Genomic DNA, 19274 nt, shown 5'->3' on the forward strand with positions numbered 1-19274 from the left:
GCATACCCAGCCTTCAGTGAGGAGAATGGCAAACAAGCAGAATAAACATATGCTGCTGTATCCCAGGTGCTACAAGGAATGAAAGCTGTTAAATCCGGAAACAGAACTTGACCTTTTTTTGAAGGTTTCAGACAGATTCCCCAGTCCCATCTGTGTTGTTTGTGGCTGAAAGGAAAGCAAAAGGGATCTATGCTGAATGCTACAGTAGAGGAAGCTTTTAAAATAACAAGTTTGTTAGAGCTCAGAGAGTCAGGCGGAAGGTTTGTTTTGCAGTGGAGGATTTAATAGGATACAGAAGGCCTTGTTCTTCCTTCTGACCATCCTTCCGGGAATCCGTTGACTAGTTTATTAGGGCTGGATGGTCTAAACATTTGAAAGGTAAATTTGGGACATATGACAGCAATTCCCATGCAAGTGCAGCAGCACAAAAATACAAGCAAGCATCAAAACTGTGACGTCTTGTGGCTTTGATACAGTCCCTCAGTATATAGGAGAGACGCTTATCAGTGCTTGTTTTCCCAGTTACATTTTCCCTGTTCATTGTTATTTGCACGCAGAATTTGGTGTGACTGGGTTTTTAGCACTTAGGTTTTACATCTGAAAGAAAAATGTTGAAGAACAAGCTTTTTATCCCCAGCACTGTGAAAGTTCAGTGTCAAACCCCATGGTGTATATGGACGTAGGGAGTTGTAATGAGCTGTGATCCAGTGAGACCTAGCACTGTGAGAAAAATGGTTGCACGTCATAAAGTAACCTGAAATATTCAAATGCTTGATCAAGCAGGTTTCATTTTGGTGTATTTTGTTTCTGATTTGGTATTCTCATGAAACAAAGACTTTATACACATTCTATATTTTATCTGAATTTAATAGGCCAGGAGCTGAAGGAGCTCACAGGCTTAAGGAGCTATATGAGAAGTTTTAATATTAAATCAGATGATACAATGACTGATGATATGAACATTTCTCACTTGACGCGTTTATGCACAGAAGATTTCTCCATATTTCCTCTTTCCTTTCCCAAGTTAGAAAGCATCTTAGACTAGGTTAAATAAGCTGGGAATATCTAGTCCATCTCTGCTTTCTGGGCTTAATTGACTGGTCATGAGGTCATGAGAAAATGGTCTTGAAAAACAGGCAGTCTCTTGCGGCTGAAGTGTCCACAGCTGTAAATGCTGGTGAGTGGTGGTTGGTATGGGCTTGGTTGGTGCAACTCAGGAAGGATAAAGTAACAACAGGCAATGCACCAATGAAGTATTGTGGCTCCGAGTGTGCATAATGCCCTGATTTTTAGTAACTATTGTATCCTACTGTATGCTGCCACACCAGTCTGTGTGGCCTGATCTCCTTTCTAGCCCTGTAAAAGGGATACAGCTACTGATGTTTGAATCTAGCTACAGCTGCGTGTGATTAACTGTAGGATTTTAAACAAGCAAGATCACACACAGACAGACATGAAGCTTCACCAAGTCACACAGAATGAATATAGGGTACATAAATTTTAACTGTGGAATTTCTTACCTTGGGTTGGTTGAAGTCATTGCAATCTTCAAGTATTTTATCATGTGTATAAGTAAAAGGGTGGGAGGGCAGACATGCAACAGCATGCAGCTTCCACTGTGCCTGGGGATGGTGTTCTTGTAATACCAGAGGAAAGTTCAGGGAAATATTTGCACTCTGTAATTACAGTCTGGCTTTCTCTGCAGGGTAATTTCATTGTTGCAGTTGCCTTCATCTATCCAGGGAGTGTAGTGATAAAACTATTCTCCCTTCACTTTTGCTCTATTGTATTGTAGCTTTTCTGCGTACAAGCAGCAAAGAAGCAAGCAACTCTGATCAATAGTCTTTCTGTTCCCGCAGGCAGAGATGAAGAGCTTGTTACTTCTGCTCATGCTAACAGTGATGCCACCTTCTGCATTTTCAGTAAGTAGAAGCTCTTCTGGTCACTGTTACAAAAATTAAAGACACTTGTGCTAACGGTTGTCAACATCTTAACTCAAGCATTTTGTAGAAAGTATTCCTGAAAGAGCTAATATGTTCAAGTCATCAGGCCTACTGCAGTATGTTATGAAAAGTCTAACGTGGCAATTAAATAACAAAATACTGGTAGTGCCTTTGGCTCAAGGGGTGTTATCTGCAAAGCTACGGAGAGCTATCACTTGAAGTAAGAAGAATGAATCTTTGGTTATCTGATTTTCTCTTTTCTTTGGTCATAGTGGTGTAAGTCATGGTTTAGCTTTACTGGGGGAGGTAACCTTTATGTTAAGCTAATTCGATACTGTCTGAAAAAGAACACAGGTATTAGGAACTGGGATTCCTCTTCCTTTCTGAGAGAGAAGTCGGATCTCTCTCAGAGCAGCTGGAGAACAGTATTTCTGAGTGTAACTTCAATTATATTAATGAGTTGGACATCTGAGGCAAAGGTGACCTGCTGAGTGGAAGTGTTAGCAAAGGAAGATGCAATATGTGTGTTAGGTGTAAAGGAACAGAAAGGGGAGGAAAAAAGAGGTAATTATCACCTGGAGTAAGTGTTTTGTGGAAGTAGTGAGGAATTATAAATATGCCATTAAAATTAATGAGTCCAAAACTTTAAATCTCTAATATGATTATGAATTTCTGTACCCAGATTCAGCATTTGCAAATGCTTTTTAGGCCTTCTTTGAAAAGCAGGGATGAGATGCCAGAAATCAAGCAGTTTGTTAGTCGTCACAGACATCCTATGTTACAGATGGAAATACGCTTAAATGAGATCTTGCTATCTCATACCTAATAGAAGGTGGTGCTGTATGCCAAAAGAACCAGAAATGGAGCACACTATAGTCAGTTCACCTGCCTATTTCCAACCTGGTGATGTTTTGGAAGGGAAATGACTGAAACACCCTGCAGCTGTGAAGGCTGATATTCCTCTCTAGCATTAGACTTTGTCACTTGCATGCAGTCAGTAGCTTCTCTTGAAGCAATGCTGAATGGAAGGAGAAGGTTTTGCTTGGCCCCCACTTAATTTCTGTTTCCCTGACATGTTGGATCTGTCAAGCCATGAGGAAGCAGGAAGATCCAGCAGCACTGAGGCACTGCTGTGGTAATTCTCTTCTGTGAGGGAATAGAGTAATGGTTCTGGTTTCACATGGGCCATTCCTTACCAGACGCTAATGCAAGTGGGCTGAACTATAGCAAGAGACAGTTAGGCTGTGAGAGCTGGAGCTGGCAGGACTGATTGTAGTGATGGCATGCAAGTCTGCGCTAGGTCAGGCTATGCACCAGAAGAGCAGTGGAACTAGCTGAGCTCCCTAAGGTGGGACGGTTCTGAAAAGGCAATGCCTGCCTATCTGTATTTCACTGCTGAAGAGGGGGAGTGGTAGCCCTGCTGCTATACATGCAAATATTGTACTTATGTGGTGGGTGAAAGAAAGGAAAGGTTGAGACTAAACGCTGAGGCAGGGAATACTGCAGGGTGGGAAAATAAGTTGGAGAATTGCTTGCTGGTTTACACCATTCTCCATTCCTTTAGGGCTTTACTGAGATGGCAGGCTTACTGAAAAATCACTTTAATCCATGTCACACAGCACTGAAAAGGTCCCTTCCCTGTGGTGTTCTTTTGTGATTCCTGGTGGCAGAGGTATAAGAGATTGTCAGATGGCATGCTGCATGTCCCCCCACTGAATGAGAAACACTTCCTTTAATTGTATAGTAGCATATCCCTAAGAAATTGAGGCTCTGTCACTTTAACTGTGCTAAACCTACAGAGCAGTCTTGCAGCTGAGGCAGCAGCAATTGTTTTGATTTTGGTATCAAATGAGCTGCCAGTTTAGAAGCACATGGACAGAAAGTTGGATCACCTCCACTAATGAATAGTGTACCCCCCAGGAAGAAGAGGGTGGTGGTAAAACTAAAAACAGTGGAAAAGGCACTGTTTATTCCAGAATGAGCCGTTTACCTCTTAGATCCATCCTGTGCACCAATGCAGACAATGATTGCTACCTGGACAGATTCTGTCCCAGAAAAAAGAAAGCATGAACTTGTAAACACACAGACTGACAGTGCTAATGGGAGTACAGCTATAAACCTGTGAACTGTGGGCTTACACAAGGATGGAGAAGATGAGGGATTCGTGTCTGCTCGTAATTAAAGGGTGTAGATTGATGCCTACTGTTTTCATCACTTTTACTTTTGGAGTGGAGTAACTGAACTCGTTTTTACTTTATTGATTGTTAGGCTAGGGAAAGCAGCAATTGGAACAAGGGCAGAAATGTTGACAGGGCTGAGACTTTAAGAGCAGCTGAGGTTATTACCCACATCTTCTCTGCTCGCAGTCTGAGTGGCTGGTTTATCTGCCGGACATTGCAGGCACCATTAAGGAGCAAGAGAGGGATTCCTGCTTGTCAAAGCCATTGGCTGCTGAGAGCTTGCTTGCCCAGTGCTCCACCCTTGGTGGGACCCACTACACTCCTTTCCTGCTAGAACATGGAGAGGGCCTTACCATACAGCACCTGCAGTGTCTGTCCCTTTTCATCAGGCTTTGAAGGAATTGGAAAAGAAGATCGCTCATTACTTGTAGCTCCTTTACTGTTTGCGCTGTCATAGTACTAGAAGCTACAGCCTGATGGTTAGAAGGAGTTGTGTTTATGGGCTATGCAAACAGAAAACAAAGATGTCTCTCCATCTTTTATATGAGACAGAAGAGTCTAGTGCAACTTCAGGCCATCCTGTCATTGCTTCTAGGAAGACTGTGAACAGTGGCAATAATGGAAAATGTCTGGTTGAAGTGTTTTTCCTGTCTGTTAGTGCAGCTGCTGCTGAAACAGTGGTTCTAGTGATTAGAGAAAATGAATTCTGAAAGTTTTCCACATGAATAATTCTTCTATTATTGTGCATGTGTTTGGCATGATTGTGTGTATGTTGTACACTTTGGGGTTGCTTTATGTTTAGTAAACATGACATCAGATTCCTCTCTCCCTCAATTTCTATTTTACAAGTGTGATTTCATGTTGGCAAATTTTTGCACCTGGAATTCCTTCCTTCCAGATTGAAAATGCCTTATTTGCCCATATCATGAGACTATTTCAAGGAAAAGCTGCTGATCAGGGGAAGTTTTATGTAATCTTTTATTATCTGTAAGCATTAGCTAATAGTTACATCATGTCCAGTACTTACATTTGCACCTAGATTGTACTTCAGGTGTGCTTAAAGTAAAGGCTGGTCTGAGGCTTGGCTGAAAATCATACTCAAATACATTTAGTCTGGGCAATATTCCTCCCTATGGGTCTGCATTTCTAGGTAAAAATGCTGGGTTTAATTTCTTCTAAGGAAATTAACATTGTTATTGTTTAAACGCTATTAATCTATTGACTACACTTCTAAACCTCTTAACTAGATCTGACAGAAAGGGTGGAAGGTGCAGAAAGACCAAAATTAAGGTCATACAGAAACAGTGAAAATTACTGTGGGGAGGGAGAAAGAGGAGGAGATTTTATTAATGTTCCTATTGAAGAAAAGGTAGAAAAAGTGCACAAGAATGATTGTATTGGGCAATAATGTACTGTACAGTTCATTTTGCCCTCTGTCCTATCTCTGGCTATGTCACAAAAATGTGTCTAGAACAAGCTATAAGAGATTTGGTAGGCAAGTACAATTTTCCCCAATATGCTTCCAGTCTCCAGTCATTTGTAGTTTATGAACCCTTTGAGGGGGAGACATCTCTATTTCTCTTCCCTGAATTTGGTTAATATCTCAAAGCCATGTAGACTTCTATCATTACAGGATTTCTATCATAAGACCAAGATCCTGCACTTGAGTTATAAAGACCAGCTCATATGTAACAATTTTGTGTTTTCTCCTGTGCATCGCTCAAGTTACCTACATAAAATCATAACTGTCATTGTCGTGCCAAGTCACGCTATACTGTCCTTCAATAGTTCTTGTCTCCGATTCTCTGTTGTCCTGTATTACTTTGAATTGCCCTTAACAGTTGCCTTTGTTACTTCTGTGGTTTTGGCATAACTTTTAAGTGTGTTGAGCAGTTAAGGCTCCTTACAGAATTCTGCTGCTAAACATCAGTTCTTGCAGTGGATGGAGATTTCACTCCTACCTTTGTCTTTGGGCCACCTGCTCATCAGCCATGCAAGGACTTTTATTCTAGCTGCTTAGCTTCCTTCAAAGCTTTAGGTGAAGGAATTTGTTGGAAGGTTTTTGGCAATCTGAGTCTGACATGTTGCCCTTGCTGACATGTTTGTGAATCTTTCAAAGAACTTTAACAGTCTTAGAAGGATTTCCCTTCAAAAAAGCCTTGTTGACTTTTTCCCAAATAGATTGTGTTTATGCAGGTGGCAGCTAATTCTGTTCTTAATTTATAATTTCTATTAATTTATCAGTAGACATCAATTTTACAATATGTGGGTATATGTCCCTTGGTTTCCTCTGGGATCCTTTTGCAAACTGGTGTCAGATTTTCCACTTTCCAGTAATCAAATGCCAAAGTGCCTTTAGCTGAGTGTGTTGTCTGCTGGTATGAAACAGTTCATCCATTTCACCCTCCAGTTCCTGTTAGGCCCCTTGGATAAACAACTTCTGATGACTTCATACTGTGTGTTTTGTCCACTTTTCCAAATAAGTTTGGGGTCATAAAGTTTTCTCACAATCCTCCTCTTTGTGGAGTTTTCTGAATGTCCCCAATTCCTTCCACAAGGATTCCAGGAATTAATTTGACTTCTCTGCAATGGCTGTACCTTTTAGACAGCTTTTTTTATACCCTAGCCAGCTTCAGGCCACCCAGATTTTCTGGAAGGCTTTCCATTTCCAAAGAGTAGCTATTATCTGCTCTGCACCCTAGCCAGCAATCCAGCGTGTGCCTGGTTCTGCAGTGGGTGTGCACCATGTCCTGCACAGCTGACAGGAGAGCAGGGGATGTGGAAGGAGCCATGTGTATGGTGGGACAGTCCCATGAAGAGGCACAAGAGCGAGGAGTGTTGGGGATGTGAACACAGGGAACATGGAAAAGAGTTGGGAACAATATGGAGGAGGGTTAAATGGTGTAGGGAGACCCTGAAGTGTTTTGAGGAGATGAAGATGTAGGAGAACTGATGAATTTTAGTGGGTTTGTTAGAGTGGATGTGCTAAAAAGCCATGGCTAGGGTGGTAGAGGGGAATAAAAGGAGATACAGTGAGTATAAACCACAAGCCATTAAAACTTAAGGAGCCTTGTAATTTTTTCCTACTCTTTGTGAAGCAGTTGTCTTAATACAATACTCTCCTCTTCTGTACCATTTTGTATTTCACTTCCTGTTGTCACCATCTTGTTCACTTTCATTCTTGCTTTTCCTAGTTTTGCTTAAATGCAGTTCTTTGATTGCTTATTCATTATTCATAAAAATGGTACTTGGCATTCTTCACCCTCAAAGCTCTTTTCAAGCCTGCTGTGTCTGAGCCAAGATCAATGAGATTATTAAAAACATGCCTTGCTGATGTGGTTCTGATTAATTTGCTTAATTTTTGTTGCATTTTTGGCTAATAGCATTGCCAGTTGCAGATGGATTTATCCTGAAAATACGTCTGTTGGAATAGTACATATATCTATATTATAAACATGTGAGAGAAACTGAATTTTTTCAGCTCACTTTCAATTCAGTGTGAGTGTTGAATGCCACGTGTCTTTTAGGGCTTAGCTATGTGGAAACCTTATAGGTGGTCATCATTATAGTACTGGGTATAGAAAGAAGTAAATGCTTCGCAACCTGAAAAGCAACATGGTGTAAGGATATATATATATATTATGTGTGTTGTTTTTGTCAGGGCCCTGAGGACACCACTGGGCTTTTCTATCCCTGACTGGGCTCCCCACAGCCCAGGACCCAATTGCAGCCCCCCAGGGCTGTCAGTTCCTGCTCCAGCAGTGCTGCAGTGGGGCCCTGCATAGCCCTGCCCATCCTGGCAATGAGACCTGAGGAGCCAGGCCCACCTGAAGCTCACATCCCAGCCTGGCTTCAGAAACTCCAGAAAGTAGATATTTCTTTTAAAAAAGGATGTAGGGTCACTTCAGAAATATAAGAAAGGTTAGAGAGAGAGTCTGATTTTTGACTGCCTAAAGTAACAGTAATACCACATCACTCATTTTATCATTGACAGCAATATCTGTTTTCAGCGGACAATTGTACTGTGTGTTGTGGTCAACTTCCAGTGTTTCCCACCATATTCTCAGTGTTGGAGAAGAGATTTGATTCAGGTCTGAATGGAGTCTAGTAACTGTGTGACACAGCCCAAGAAGCCACAGAAACAACTTTACCATGTCCAAAAAAGTACTTCAGTTGCAGCTCTATAGACCAAAGCTATGTGACCTGATGCTCTAAAAGCAAGTATTAGCCTTGTCCAAAACTTCTCCGGCATGGCATGGATATTGGTAATCACATGCTTTGAGCAGCGATTGTTGGAGTGATGTAATGTGATGTTTTGTTGCTGCTTGTCAGACTGGAAAGGCAGCCACAAAGAATCACAGAGTAATTCAAACTATCTCTGGGCCCTCAAAGGTGCTCAAAGAGTAAGAGAAACACTGTGGATAAGAACCTGGCTGGCATTTAGGTTGTTTGGACCTGTGACTACAGACCTTAACAGCTCACTTTGGACTGCATAGTATATTGATATTTGCTTTGATAGCTTGCTAGCATTTGAGCTGCCTTTGAGTTGCAACAAGGCACTGGCAAATTATTCATGCTGAATTACTAGTCTACATTTTGGTTCTATGAACTGTGTGGGTCACTGCATGTCTGCAATGCATATACCTGGGGAGCACAGTCCTCTTCCCATGCACAGTTTCCTATCCATTTCATCAGACTGGCTGAGAAGTCTTTCGAGGGCCCTTTCTGAAGTTTTTATGCACTGCCAACGTTTTCTATCTGAGCCTAGTCCCATTCATAACTCTTCTTCCAGTGCATGTTTCATATACAGAAATAAATATTACATTGTATATATTATCCTTTTCCAGAATTCTTTTGTTTGTGTCTGATGCATAATGGAATTGTCCTTGAAGACAAAGTCTGGAGCTCTACTGACTCAGAGGCATAGCTTTTTTTACTTGCTGGTTTTGTCAAATACAATTGGCTTGATAACAGCAGATGCTGCAACTATATCAGCAATGCATCTGTCTAGGAACTGATGAAAGCAATGCAGTGTTCATAAAAATGAAATCACTGCCTATCCTGGGTTCGGCTGTAACAGTTATTTTTCTCCTTCTCGGTAGCTGGTGCAGTGCTGTGTTTTCGACTTTAGTCTGAGAACAGCACTGATAACACACTGGTGTTTTCAGTTGTTGCTAAGTATTTCTTACCCTGATCAAGGACTTCTCAGTCTCATGCTCTGCCAATGAGGAGGGGCATGGGAAGCCAGGAAGAAGCAGAGATAGGGCACCTGACCTGAACTAGCCAAAGAGGTATTCCATACCACAGCACGTCATGTCCAGTATAGAAACTGGGGGGAGTCACCCAGAAGGCCGAGGTCACTGCTCAGGTCATGCTGGGTCGGTCAACAGGTGGTGAGCAATTGTATTGTGCATCGCATGTGTTTATTGTTTTCTTTTCCCTTTCCCCTTTTAGTTTTATATTCTCTTCCCTTGTTATTTCCCTTATCATCATTATTATTGGTGGCAGCAGTAGTGGTTTGTGTTATACCTTAGTTACTGGGCTGTTCTTATCTCAACCCATGGGAGTTACATTCTTTTCATTTTCCTTCCCATCCCTCCAGGAGCAGGGGATGGGGAGGAGGAAGAAGAAGAGGGGAGAGCAATGAGCACTGAGAGCATGTGGTGCTAGGGTCACTTGCACCATCAATATGTGTGTATTTCTGTTGTCTTAGCAGGCAATAAAACTAGACAGAGCAGTTGGGCATTAAGCGACAGTCCTTTCTGGAGTTTTTAGAAGTCAACTAAGATGGTTGCATGCATTTTCTGTTTTTTCCTGAAACATTAAAATATATACTTAATGCAGATAAGGGAATTGTGTTCTTGTATGCATGTTAGGCTAAAGCGAGGGAGGGATGGAAACAAACAAATTGGTAACAGTGATGAAATTTGTAAATTTTTAGTTCTGCAGTCCAGGAGGGACCAGGATTTAGTTGTCCTGGCTGACAACACATAAAAGCATTCCAGAGTCTGAAGAGAGCAGAAAGAGGCTTTTGGAACAGAAACTAGCTGACAGCACCTAAAAGCATGCTGTTATCAGCTGATGTAAAAATAGATTTCTTATTTACTATAAATATGCAGCTTCGTACCTGCTCGTATACACATGCATGCAGCTCTGAATAATGAGGACACTGCACAGATTTCTGAATGTGGGAGTTGGGCCCCTATTAAAATGTTTCTCTAATATTATAAGGCCTTGGGAGGATTGTTCTGGCTGATGCTCCTTTTCGGGTATACATAAATGGAGTGATACTGAGAAAATGATTGTTCCTGCACTCTGCAGATGCATAAGCCTTACAACAAAGAGTCCCTGCAGATTTACTCTCTATAGGAGGAATAAAGAATGCTGCTTCTGTAGGAGGGTTATTGGAATATTTATCAGGTTGGTGTGGGTGTCAGGGAAGGGCTTTCTGTCCTAATTGCCTTCCAGTAATCTGACTTTCAAATGCTCTTCCTTTGGATTTTTATCTACATGTTTTCTTCTTCCTTATGCTGACTCAAAGGTCCCTTGTTTCCAGGGTGAGCTAATACTGATCCTAAATCAGTCAGCTGATACAGAGGAATAAGACTGCAGAGAAACAGAGTGGTAGCATGTTTCATTCTTTAGAGAGTAAGGCAGGGGGGATTACAGGGGCAGGAATTAGGTGATGGAAATAACTTGGGAAAATAAAATGCCTTGCTGAAAGCTGAAACACTGTTCATGGGATTGCTCCCAGAAAGGCAAGTGAGAATGAAGCAAGCAAACACTGAGCTCAGTACCTGGAATGGAAGAATGGGAGAAGGGTTTGGCAAGGGGTCAGGGAGATGTTGACTTGGCAGAGGGAAGGTATGTACAAGTGGCTGTGACATGGGTAGTGCCATTGCGTGAGCAGGGTGAAGGCAAGCAGAGTTTGTCTGAACCAGAAAACTTGTCCTGAAGGATTTTGGTTGTAGAGGTATTAGAAAGAATTGCACAGAAGTTTTGTGAAGCAAATTAAATAGCATGGGCTAGGAAGAAAGTGTTTCACATTAGAGCAATATAGATAGTGGTCAAGAAGAATCTGGGATAACTCTGCAGCTAAGTAGTTGTGGATAATTTGGTAATAAGTGCATAAATATGATCAGCTAATACATCTGACTGTTGCTCTGCCAACAGCAGGAAATTATTCTGTGAAAGAGAGAAACAGGACTGTAACTCAGAAGCATACAATCAGGCAGGGACTATGTGTAGAAAATTACAAAACTTGTTTACGTTACAAGGGAGGATTAACTCGTGCATCTTGGCTGAGTTGGATTCACTGCGTAATGTATTAGGCTAGCTCCTGTTTCTAGGAGAGACCTGGATGTCTTCTGTAAAAGCAGTTATCAGTTAACTGAAGTGAAAATTATGCTTTTAAAGTGAGGAGCTTGTCCCTTTTCTGTAGGCCTTGGAAAGTGAACTGAGTGGTTTAATATCACTGCTATGGTGAAATTCTCCATTTCTAGACTGTTCCTCCGCTCCAGCGGAAAACCTATTTACTAGCTGAGTGACAATCTGGGAATAGTTTACATGAGGATGCATGAGGGACAGCAGGAAAGAATGGAAACAAGAGTACAAACTGGGAAACATAGAGGATGGGAACAAAGGATGCTGTGTGCAAGTCAAAAGTAGCTGTGTGAAATTAGATGATGTATTGGCACCCAGACCCACGATTTCATTATGTAGGCCTGGTGGGATACTGTGCACATGGAAGGGAATTAGACTACATATCAATATTTTTTTGCCTTTTGTTTCTCTGCCTGCCCACTCTTCACTACCCCAAATGTTCAAGTGCCCAAGTGGTATGCATTACCTTCTCAGTTGTATAATATACACGCAAACTGCCCTTCAGATGCAGCTGCACGGCAAACTGTCTTTTCGCAGCATCACTCCCTGTGTACCCCTGCATTTACCTTCTTTTCCCAGGCAACATTAATCCTCTTGCTTCTTGCAATTATTCTTTTTTCTCAGAATATTGCTGTTTTGTTTCTGCTAAACCCCCTGTCCTGGGTTCAGCAGTAGCAGTCATGTTTCTCCTCCTTGGTAGCTGGTGCAGTGCAGTGTTTTGACTTTCGGCTCGGGAACAGAGCTGATAGAGATGTTTTGGTTTGGCCAAGGACTTTGTGAGCCTCATGCTCTGCCAGGGAGGAGGGGAAGCTGTGAGGAAGCAGAGACAGGACACCTGACCCAAACTGACCAAAGAGGTATTCCATACCACAGCACGTCATGCCCAGGATGTAACTGGGAGTTAGCCGGAAGGGCTGGGAGACTGCAGGGTTGGAGGAGGTATCGGTCGGAGCTTGGTCGGGCTTGGGGGGCGAGTTATCGGTCAGCTGGTGCTGAGGTGTTGTATTCTGTTCCCTTGTTATTTCCTTTATCATTATTATCATTGGTGGTAGCAGTAGTGATTTGTGTTATACCTTAGTTACTAAACTGTTCTTATCTCAACCCGTGGGAGTTGCATTCTTTTGATTCTCCTCTCCGTCCCTCCGAGAGCAGGGGGAGGGCAAGAAAGGGGGGGGAGGTGAGTGAATGAATTACCTGACTGGGTTTAAACCACGACACCCCCATGTCCTGCTGTATGTGGATCTCATCAGCTGCAGTAGGCCCTTTTCTTCCTGAAAATATGATATTTCACATGCTGCTGAAACAATGTTATTTTGGTTGGTTCTTGTAACTTCTTGTCTGTACTATCATTTCTTCTAATGCTGGTATGCATTCATACTTTCTAAACACAAAATTAATTAAGGCTGTAGCTAATGATGATGCAGACCTTGACCTCATCATTAGATACAGTTGGGTAGGGAGAAAAAAGTTCCATGTATAGCATTTTGTTGCAGTAAAAAGTGTGTTCCGGGGGGTTCTTTACTGCTTTCTTTACTTCTCTTAAGTATCTGTCTTGGAGCCAAGGATTTGGGAGTAAGTGGCTCCATTGATCTGGTGTGGAGTGACAGTGTTCATAGTCCCTGAAGTATTAAATTTGCCTTTGCTGCCTTGCTGAGAGGGAGATGTTATCCTTGCTCAGGTGGTTATTCGGAAGTGCTGAGATTCTATGAATAGGCAAACAGTAACAGTTTAAGGAAGATTAAAAAGCTGGATGTGCTGTGTGGCTTCAGGAAGCCAATACTCTTGAAAAATTTGAGGCTTGACGTTTCTGACATGCCACTTTTCATACGAGGAATACAGCCCAGCAAGAGAACGCATAGGAGTTCCGCTTCATTTTCATGGTTTTTTTCCTGTGTTGCCATCGCTGTTTGCTATGTCTGTGGGGTTTTATTTACAGGGTCACCGGATGAAACGGCAGATTGATGTCTGGGGCAGCTGGGGTGAATGGGGCAAGTGCAGTCGGAGCTGTGGCGGTGGAGTCAGCTTCCGGCAACGGGGCTGCTACTCCCAGAGGTGAGGGCTAACTTCTCTTTGTTTTCTTTAAATGTGTTTTTTCCTGAGCTCCTGCAATAATGTACCTGTACATATGCAGAACAAAAATGACCTAGTGTTTGATTCCAGGGGGGATTCAGGGGAATAAGTCACCTGAGTCCACTTGGAGATGATCCTCAGCTTCAGTCTTATCATTGTTTTGAGCAGTGTTCACTTCAACACATCCTTGCTTTAGCTCCTTTGCTAGAGCACAGTGGTTTCCCTGTGAGATCTGAGGCCGTGCAAGCAGGGGATTGGTATGGCAGCAGCTGTTCAATCAGGTCTAGTGTGGCAAGCCTGTGGGAGAGGAAGAACAGTCCAGAGTAGTAAGTTTCTCTCCCAAGATCTGGCGACTATGCCAAGATTTTCTTAGGGTAATGATTCCTGGGAGACTAAATTGTCCCAGAAGAAATATAAGAGTAGGGTTTACTCAAGCAGCATGAACACTGTGCCACCTCATTTGCAGCTGGGTTAGATGCAGTGAGGGTGATTACTGGGACTGCACCTCTTGGGAATAATGGACCTTAGAGATCCTGTTATGGATAAAAACAAAGAAAACAGGGGCAGGGGGGAAGCCAGACTTTCAGTAATATCCTGAAAAGAACAGCCTCTCTTTATGTTTGGAGAAATGAGAGTGGGATTTTCAGTAGAAGAATCCAGAAGAGCACTGCTTCTTCCCACCCAGAATAAAGAAAGGTCTCTTTTGAAGGCTACTTGTTACGGTATACACCTGCCAGAATCCCTGCAGGCCTGTTCTCCATTTTGGGAGATATTAGACACTGGTTGACGTTTCAGATCTATTTCCTCTGTATCTGTAGTTCTCCGTAATTCTTACCTGCAGTAATCATAGAATCATAGAATAGTTAGGGTTGGAAAGGACCTTAAGATCATCAAGTTCCAACCCCCCTGCCATTGGCAGGGACACCACACACTAAGCCATGTCACCCGAGACTCTACCCAGGCTGGCCTTGAACGCCACCAGGGACAGAGCATTCACAACTGCCCTGGGCAACCCATTCCAGTGCCTCACCACCCTTACAGTAACGAACTTCTTCCTTAGATCTAACCTGAACTTCCCCTGTTTAAGTTTAAACCCATTTTAATTTGACTGGAATGAGAGTGTTCTACACTTTCCATAGGCACATTTACCTCTTTCTATCAATCTGCATGTAAGCAGCATGTTAGGTGATGTGCATACCTATCCTATATTGGCCACTAACCTCCTACTGCTCATGTTTCTGGTTTGGGTATTGGCACCTTGCTGTTTGCTGGACTAAAAGCTCCATTTCCATTATTTAATTGAAACATTGTCCTGAAGAGCTATACTGCAGTTGTTCATGGTGTGTGTCTCATTCATGCCAAAACCCAAGCCATAGCAGAAATGGCACTACAAGATGCTGGCTTACTTTGATAGAAAAGTAATGCATTGTAGTTTTGCTGTTTCAGGAAACTGTGAGGGTGATACGTTTGATGTGAAGGTGTTTTTTAATGTCTGCCATGAGATGATTTTTTGTGTGTCTGTTCTTCAGAGAGCTTCATGTTGATTTTCTGTCTTTCAGGGCAGAAGTTTCTTCCGGTTGTGTTGGACCAGCTCGAAGCTACCAGTCATGCAACATTCAGGTACAGTGTTCTGCTTGTCCTCTTCTTTGTTTTTGCTTGCCTGTTGCTCCTTTTCTCCAGACAAACATCACTCTTGTTCATAAGTAATATGTCATTATTAGTTTCTCTTTCTGTGGCATCACTGGTGAATGCAGTTCATCAACAGTACCCTTCAAAAGCATATTGAATTTATGCCCCTGATCTTATATGGGAGCAATGTAGTAAAATACCTCTTTTTGTTGTGCATTTAACTTTTCTCCTTTTTATGATGACCCAATACGAACATTTTCTCTTGCAACAGAGCTGCCCGGAAGGCTCCCGGGATTTCCGGGCAGAGCAGTGCGCAGAGTTCGATGGGAAAGAATTCCAAGGAAAGAAATACAAGTGGCTTCCGTATTATGGAGGTAATGATAAACACGTAGGGTTACATTTTATCCTTAACTATCAACAGTATGTTTTGACGTGATTGTAATGTTTTTGATTGTAGTACCCTTACTGGGGGGGCAGAGGCTTGCATAGGAAAAATCTTGTTGCCAGCTACAAAACATTCCTCTTGCAGACACTGGATGCACAGGCCAAGAGACAGCTCCCATTGCAGCATTACATAGTTGTCTCTTCTAACAGCCATTCTTTCAGAAACTTAAGAAAGCTGTAACTGGTTACAGATAAGTCTTAAAGTATCAGAGAAGCAGAAGCTGTGCTATATTTTTCAATATTGGGAAAGAATATTAGCATGGCACAGGAGAATCAAATGCATATAGTTAATGAGTGCTTCAGGAAATATGACATCTCTTTCTATTGGCCCATGCTTTCTTGAGGAATCTGCTCAGAGGGCAGGTGTAGAAACCAGAGGTCCTCGTTCTGAGCTTTGGTATGTTGTTAGTCACAGTTGTTTAAGAAATCAGGAGGGATTTCAAGATAGATTTTTTTTTGTTGGCTGTAAAGGTAACAACTCCCTTGTGTTCTGTAGCAGCACATGTTCTCATTCTTGAAAGCATTGTGCTTTAAAGGAGCTTAAGAACAGTCCTGCTAAGGAATATAATAGAATATCCACCTGGCCCAACATCCCCCTTCCACCACTGGCCAGTCAAGGTGAGCAAGGAAACGGCTCTATATATTGGGGCTCTACTGGGGCATTTTTCCAGCCCCAGCAGTCTGTGACCCAGAAATTTGTTCAAAATCTGCCACTTAATATGAGTTATGTTTCTGCTCCTGTGATCTAAAACCAAGCTCTGATGCATTAGCCATACTACAGGATGTTTGTTTTCTTCTCTCCTACTAGCACCTAGTAAGTGTGAATTAAACTGTATCCCCAAGGGAGAAAACTTCTACTACAGGCACAAGGAAGCAGTGGTAGATGGGACTACCTGTGAACCTGGCAAGCGGGATATTTGTGTAGAAGGAGTTTGCCAGGTTAGTTATATTGCTGTTTCCTTCCTTTACTATTGGGTCTGTCGGTCTTTCTGTTGCTTCCTTTTGTTCTACTTGATCTTTCGTAACAGCATCAGAAAAGGAGAATCATTTCATTACCAAGGTTCTGAGGAGCATGTGGACAGCATTTATCTGTCCGTCTCTGAATGTGAAGTAGAAGATGCTAAGCCTATCCTTTCTCTGACAACTCCTTCCTTGCCTTATCCTGACTTCCCAGACTCCTTAGATTCAGGCTTCCTCATTAGATCAGTCCAGCATTTGGCCATTTTTTCTTTCCTCTGTCATTACTATTTATTCATATCAGTGTTTCTGTGCTCTGCAGGCTGTTGGCTGTGATAACATGCTGGAATCTGCCAAGAAGGAGGACAAGTGCCTTCAGTGTGGAGGAGATGGCAGCACTTGCTATGTTGTGAAGGGCACTTTTGATGTGCCCAGCCTCCCCAAAGGTACAGATGCTCTAGGTGGTTTGGGCAGGTGAGGAGGAGAGAGGTAAACCTAAAGGCAACTGCTACAAAAGCTGGTGGGGACACCTGATCGCAGGATTGTCATAGGCAGGCTTAGGTGTTCATTTGAAATGTCTGTATAGCATGTAGCTCTTCATCTGCTTTAGCATCAGAATATGTACTGATGGCCGTATCCTAGGAATCACTTCCTTAGCCTCTACACAGATTGAAGCACTTGCTGTGCTGCTGGTGTCTTTCCCTGGTCAGTCTTCAGCAGGTGCTATAAATGTGCCATATGAACATAGCATATACTGCCTTCATAAGGCTGCCTCCCTCTCCAGTCTTGATAGCCCCACCAGGATTAGTGCAAGGCTAGAAAAGGGACTGCATCTTTTTCATCTGGCCAATTTTGAAAAGTGTCAAGATAACAACTACAGCTGCGGTCAGATCTCTCTCTGTTTGAGCTCCAGTAGGATGCTCGCTGAAAGTCCAAAGATTATAAAATCTGAAAAATGGACTTTGCACTGACCCCTATGCTTACTTTTCTGAGGTGAGATTAGAACTTTTTACACATGGGCTGACCTGTGGATACTGTAGGGTGAAGCTAATAGAATGCTGATAAAGAGACAGCTGAAAAGCTTCAAGCCGCCATCATGAAGCTCATTCAGCTGTTCAGGCACTAGTGAAACAGTGAGCGTCTTTGGCACCAAAGAGTGACTGTGTGGCATCCACAGATACTGAATAATGCCTTTCTGGTCTTTTTCAGGTTACAATCAAATCTTCATAATCCCTATGGGAGCCACAAGCATCCAAATTAAGGAGATTAAGCCCAGCAGGAACTTCCTTGGTAAGATTGATGTCAGAACTTCTGTTTCAGCCCATTTGGATTCCAGCCATTGCATTAAAACAAGTAGTTTAGCTGATACAGCAAAATTTGACCATGAGTACTGCTCTTTTCCTTGGTGATTGTAAATCCAAAGAACTGCTGCCACACATAAGTTTGGGATGGGCTTCTTTTCCACATAGGTATGTTTTGGGTATTTCTCTGTACAGTCTCAAATTCTGGTCATGCTGCAGAGTGCAAAAAGAAGGTAGGAATGTCCTCACCTAGCTTTCTGGGCTGAGAAAATTCCAGTGAAGAAAGCAAATACTATTCTGCTTTCTGACTCTTCCATTGCCCAGTGCTTTGGACAAATCTGGCTGGTGATGTTTGCCTTTGTACAAAACTCAGATGCAGCATCAAAGGCTTTATTTTCTGAACAGAATATCTGATGAACAGGATAGAGGTGTCGAGGCAGTGTGGTGTGAATCCCGCATCTTAACAGCAAACAGGACAGAGGATGACATAGGCTGTGCAGAAACAGGGCTGGAATGTACTGGAGACATTTGGCTGTGCAGTAAGAAAAAGTGTTTGGTCTGCAGTAAAGCTGGGAAGAGCCACTGTCTGAGTGTGGAGCAGCTTCTGGCACAAGAGCCTTACAGGGGATGCATGGTTGTAACATGATGGTCACCTTATTGCTACACCTGTAACACAGGGTCGAGTGGAAACAGGAGCATCCCTGTGGAGTTCTTATGGTCCTATTTTGATGTGTGAACTTTTGCTGTGTTGGTAGATGCTGCCACATTAGATGGTCACCACTCTTAAAGGGTTGCAGTACTGGTGTGAGGAGCTGGAGTTCAAATGGCAGAGCTGAGAGCTCTGGATTGACAGTACCCTGGAAGTCTAGAGCAGGCTCTGTCTCATGGCACCTGGAGCTAAGTTGCAGGTTATAGGGATGTTAATTTGCTGCCTTTTCTTCTCTGGCACGTGGGTTTGTGCAGCTGTCAAGAACGTGCGAGGGGAGTATTACTTGAATGGGCACTGGACAATCGACTTCAGCCGAGCTCTGCAGGTGGCTAGCACGGTTATGCACTATGACCGTGGCTCGGAGGGTGACCTGGCCCCAGAGCTCCTCCATGCACGAGGTCCCACCACAGAACCCCTCATCATTGAGGTAAGCAGCTGTGCTTGCCCCCACTGATACTCTTGCTCTCTGGTTGCATAGCAGCCCTTGATTTGCAGTGGGAGTGCATTGGTGGGGACCACATAGAACTGGAGACTGGAGAAATGATGGAGCCCTCAGGAGTCTTACAGAGCTGTAGGCCCCCAAGTTACAGACCCTGTAGGCCCCCAAGATATAGACCAAGGTGGTCTTCTTACAGAAACAGCAGTATTTTCTGCACTG

The 19274-nt window shown here is 42.9% G+C and overlaps 1 protein-coding gene across 7 annotated transcripts in view; it reads left to right on the forward strand.

Annotated features, from left to right (window-relative positions):
• The window catches only part of PAPLN (papilin, proteoglycan like sulfated glycoprotein), a 63203-nt gene that overhangs the window by 10800 nt on the left and 33129 nt on the right, over positions 1-19274 (forward strand). For all 7 annotated transcript variants that reach the window (XR_009744970.1, XR_009744969.1, XM_061462673.1 and 4 more), the window contains exons 2-9: positions 1860-1922; positions 13443-13558; positions 15136-15196; positions 15477-15579; positions 16458-16588; positions 16929-17052; positions 17816-17896; positions 18871-19043. Coding sequence is in view for 5 of the 7 variants with exons in the window: in XM_061462672.1 (XP_061318656.1) it covers positions 1860-1922; positions 13443-13558; positions 15136-15196; positions 15477-15579; positions 16458-16588; positions 16929-17052; positions 17816-17896; positions 18871-19043 (852 nt within the window). In the remaining 2 variants the exon portion in view is untranslated. The remainder of the gene's footprint in view (positions 1-1859; positions 1923-13442; positions 13559-15135; positions 15197-15476; positions 15580-16457; positions 16589-16928; positions 17053-17815; positions 17897-18870; positions 19044-19274) is intronic.

This window comes from Pezoporus flaviventris, unplaced genomic scaffold, assembly GCF_033815535.1.
Source record: "Pezoporus flaviventris isolate CSIRO_AGI_PZ_B2104156 unplaced genomic scaffold, CSIRO_AGI_Pfla_v1 ptg000035l, whole genome shotgun sequence".
Taxonomy (NCBI): Eukaryota; Metazoa; Chordata; class Aves; order Psittaciformes; family Psittacidae; genus Pezoporus; species Pezoporus flaviventris.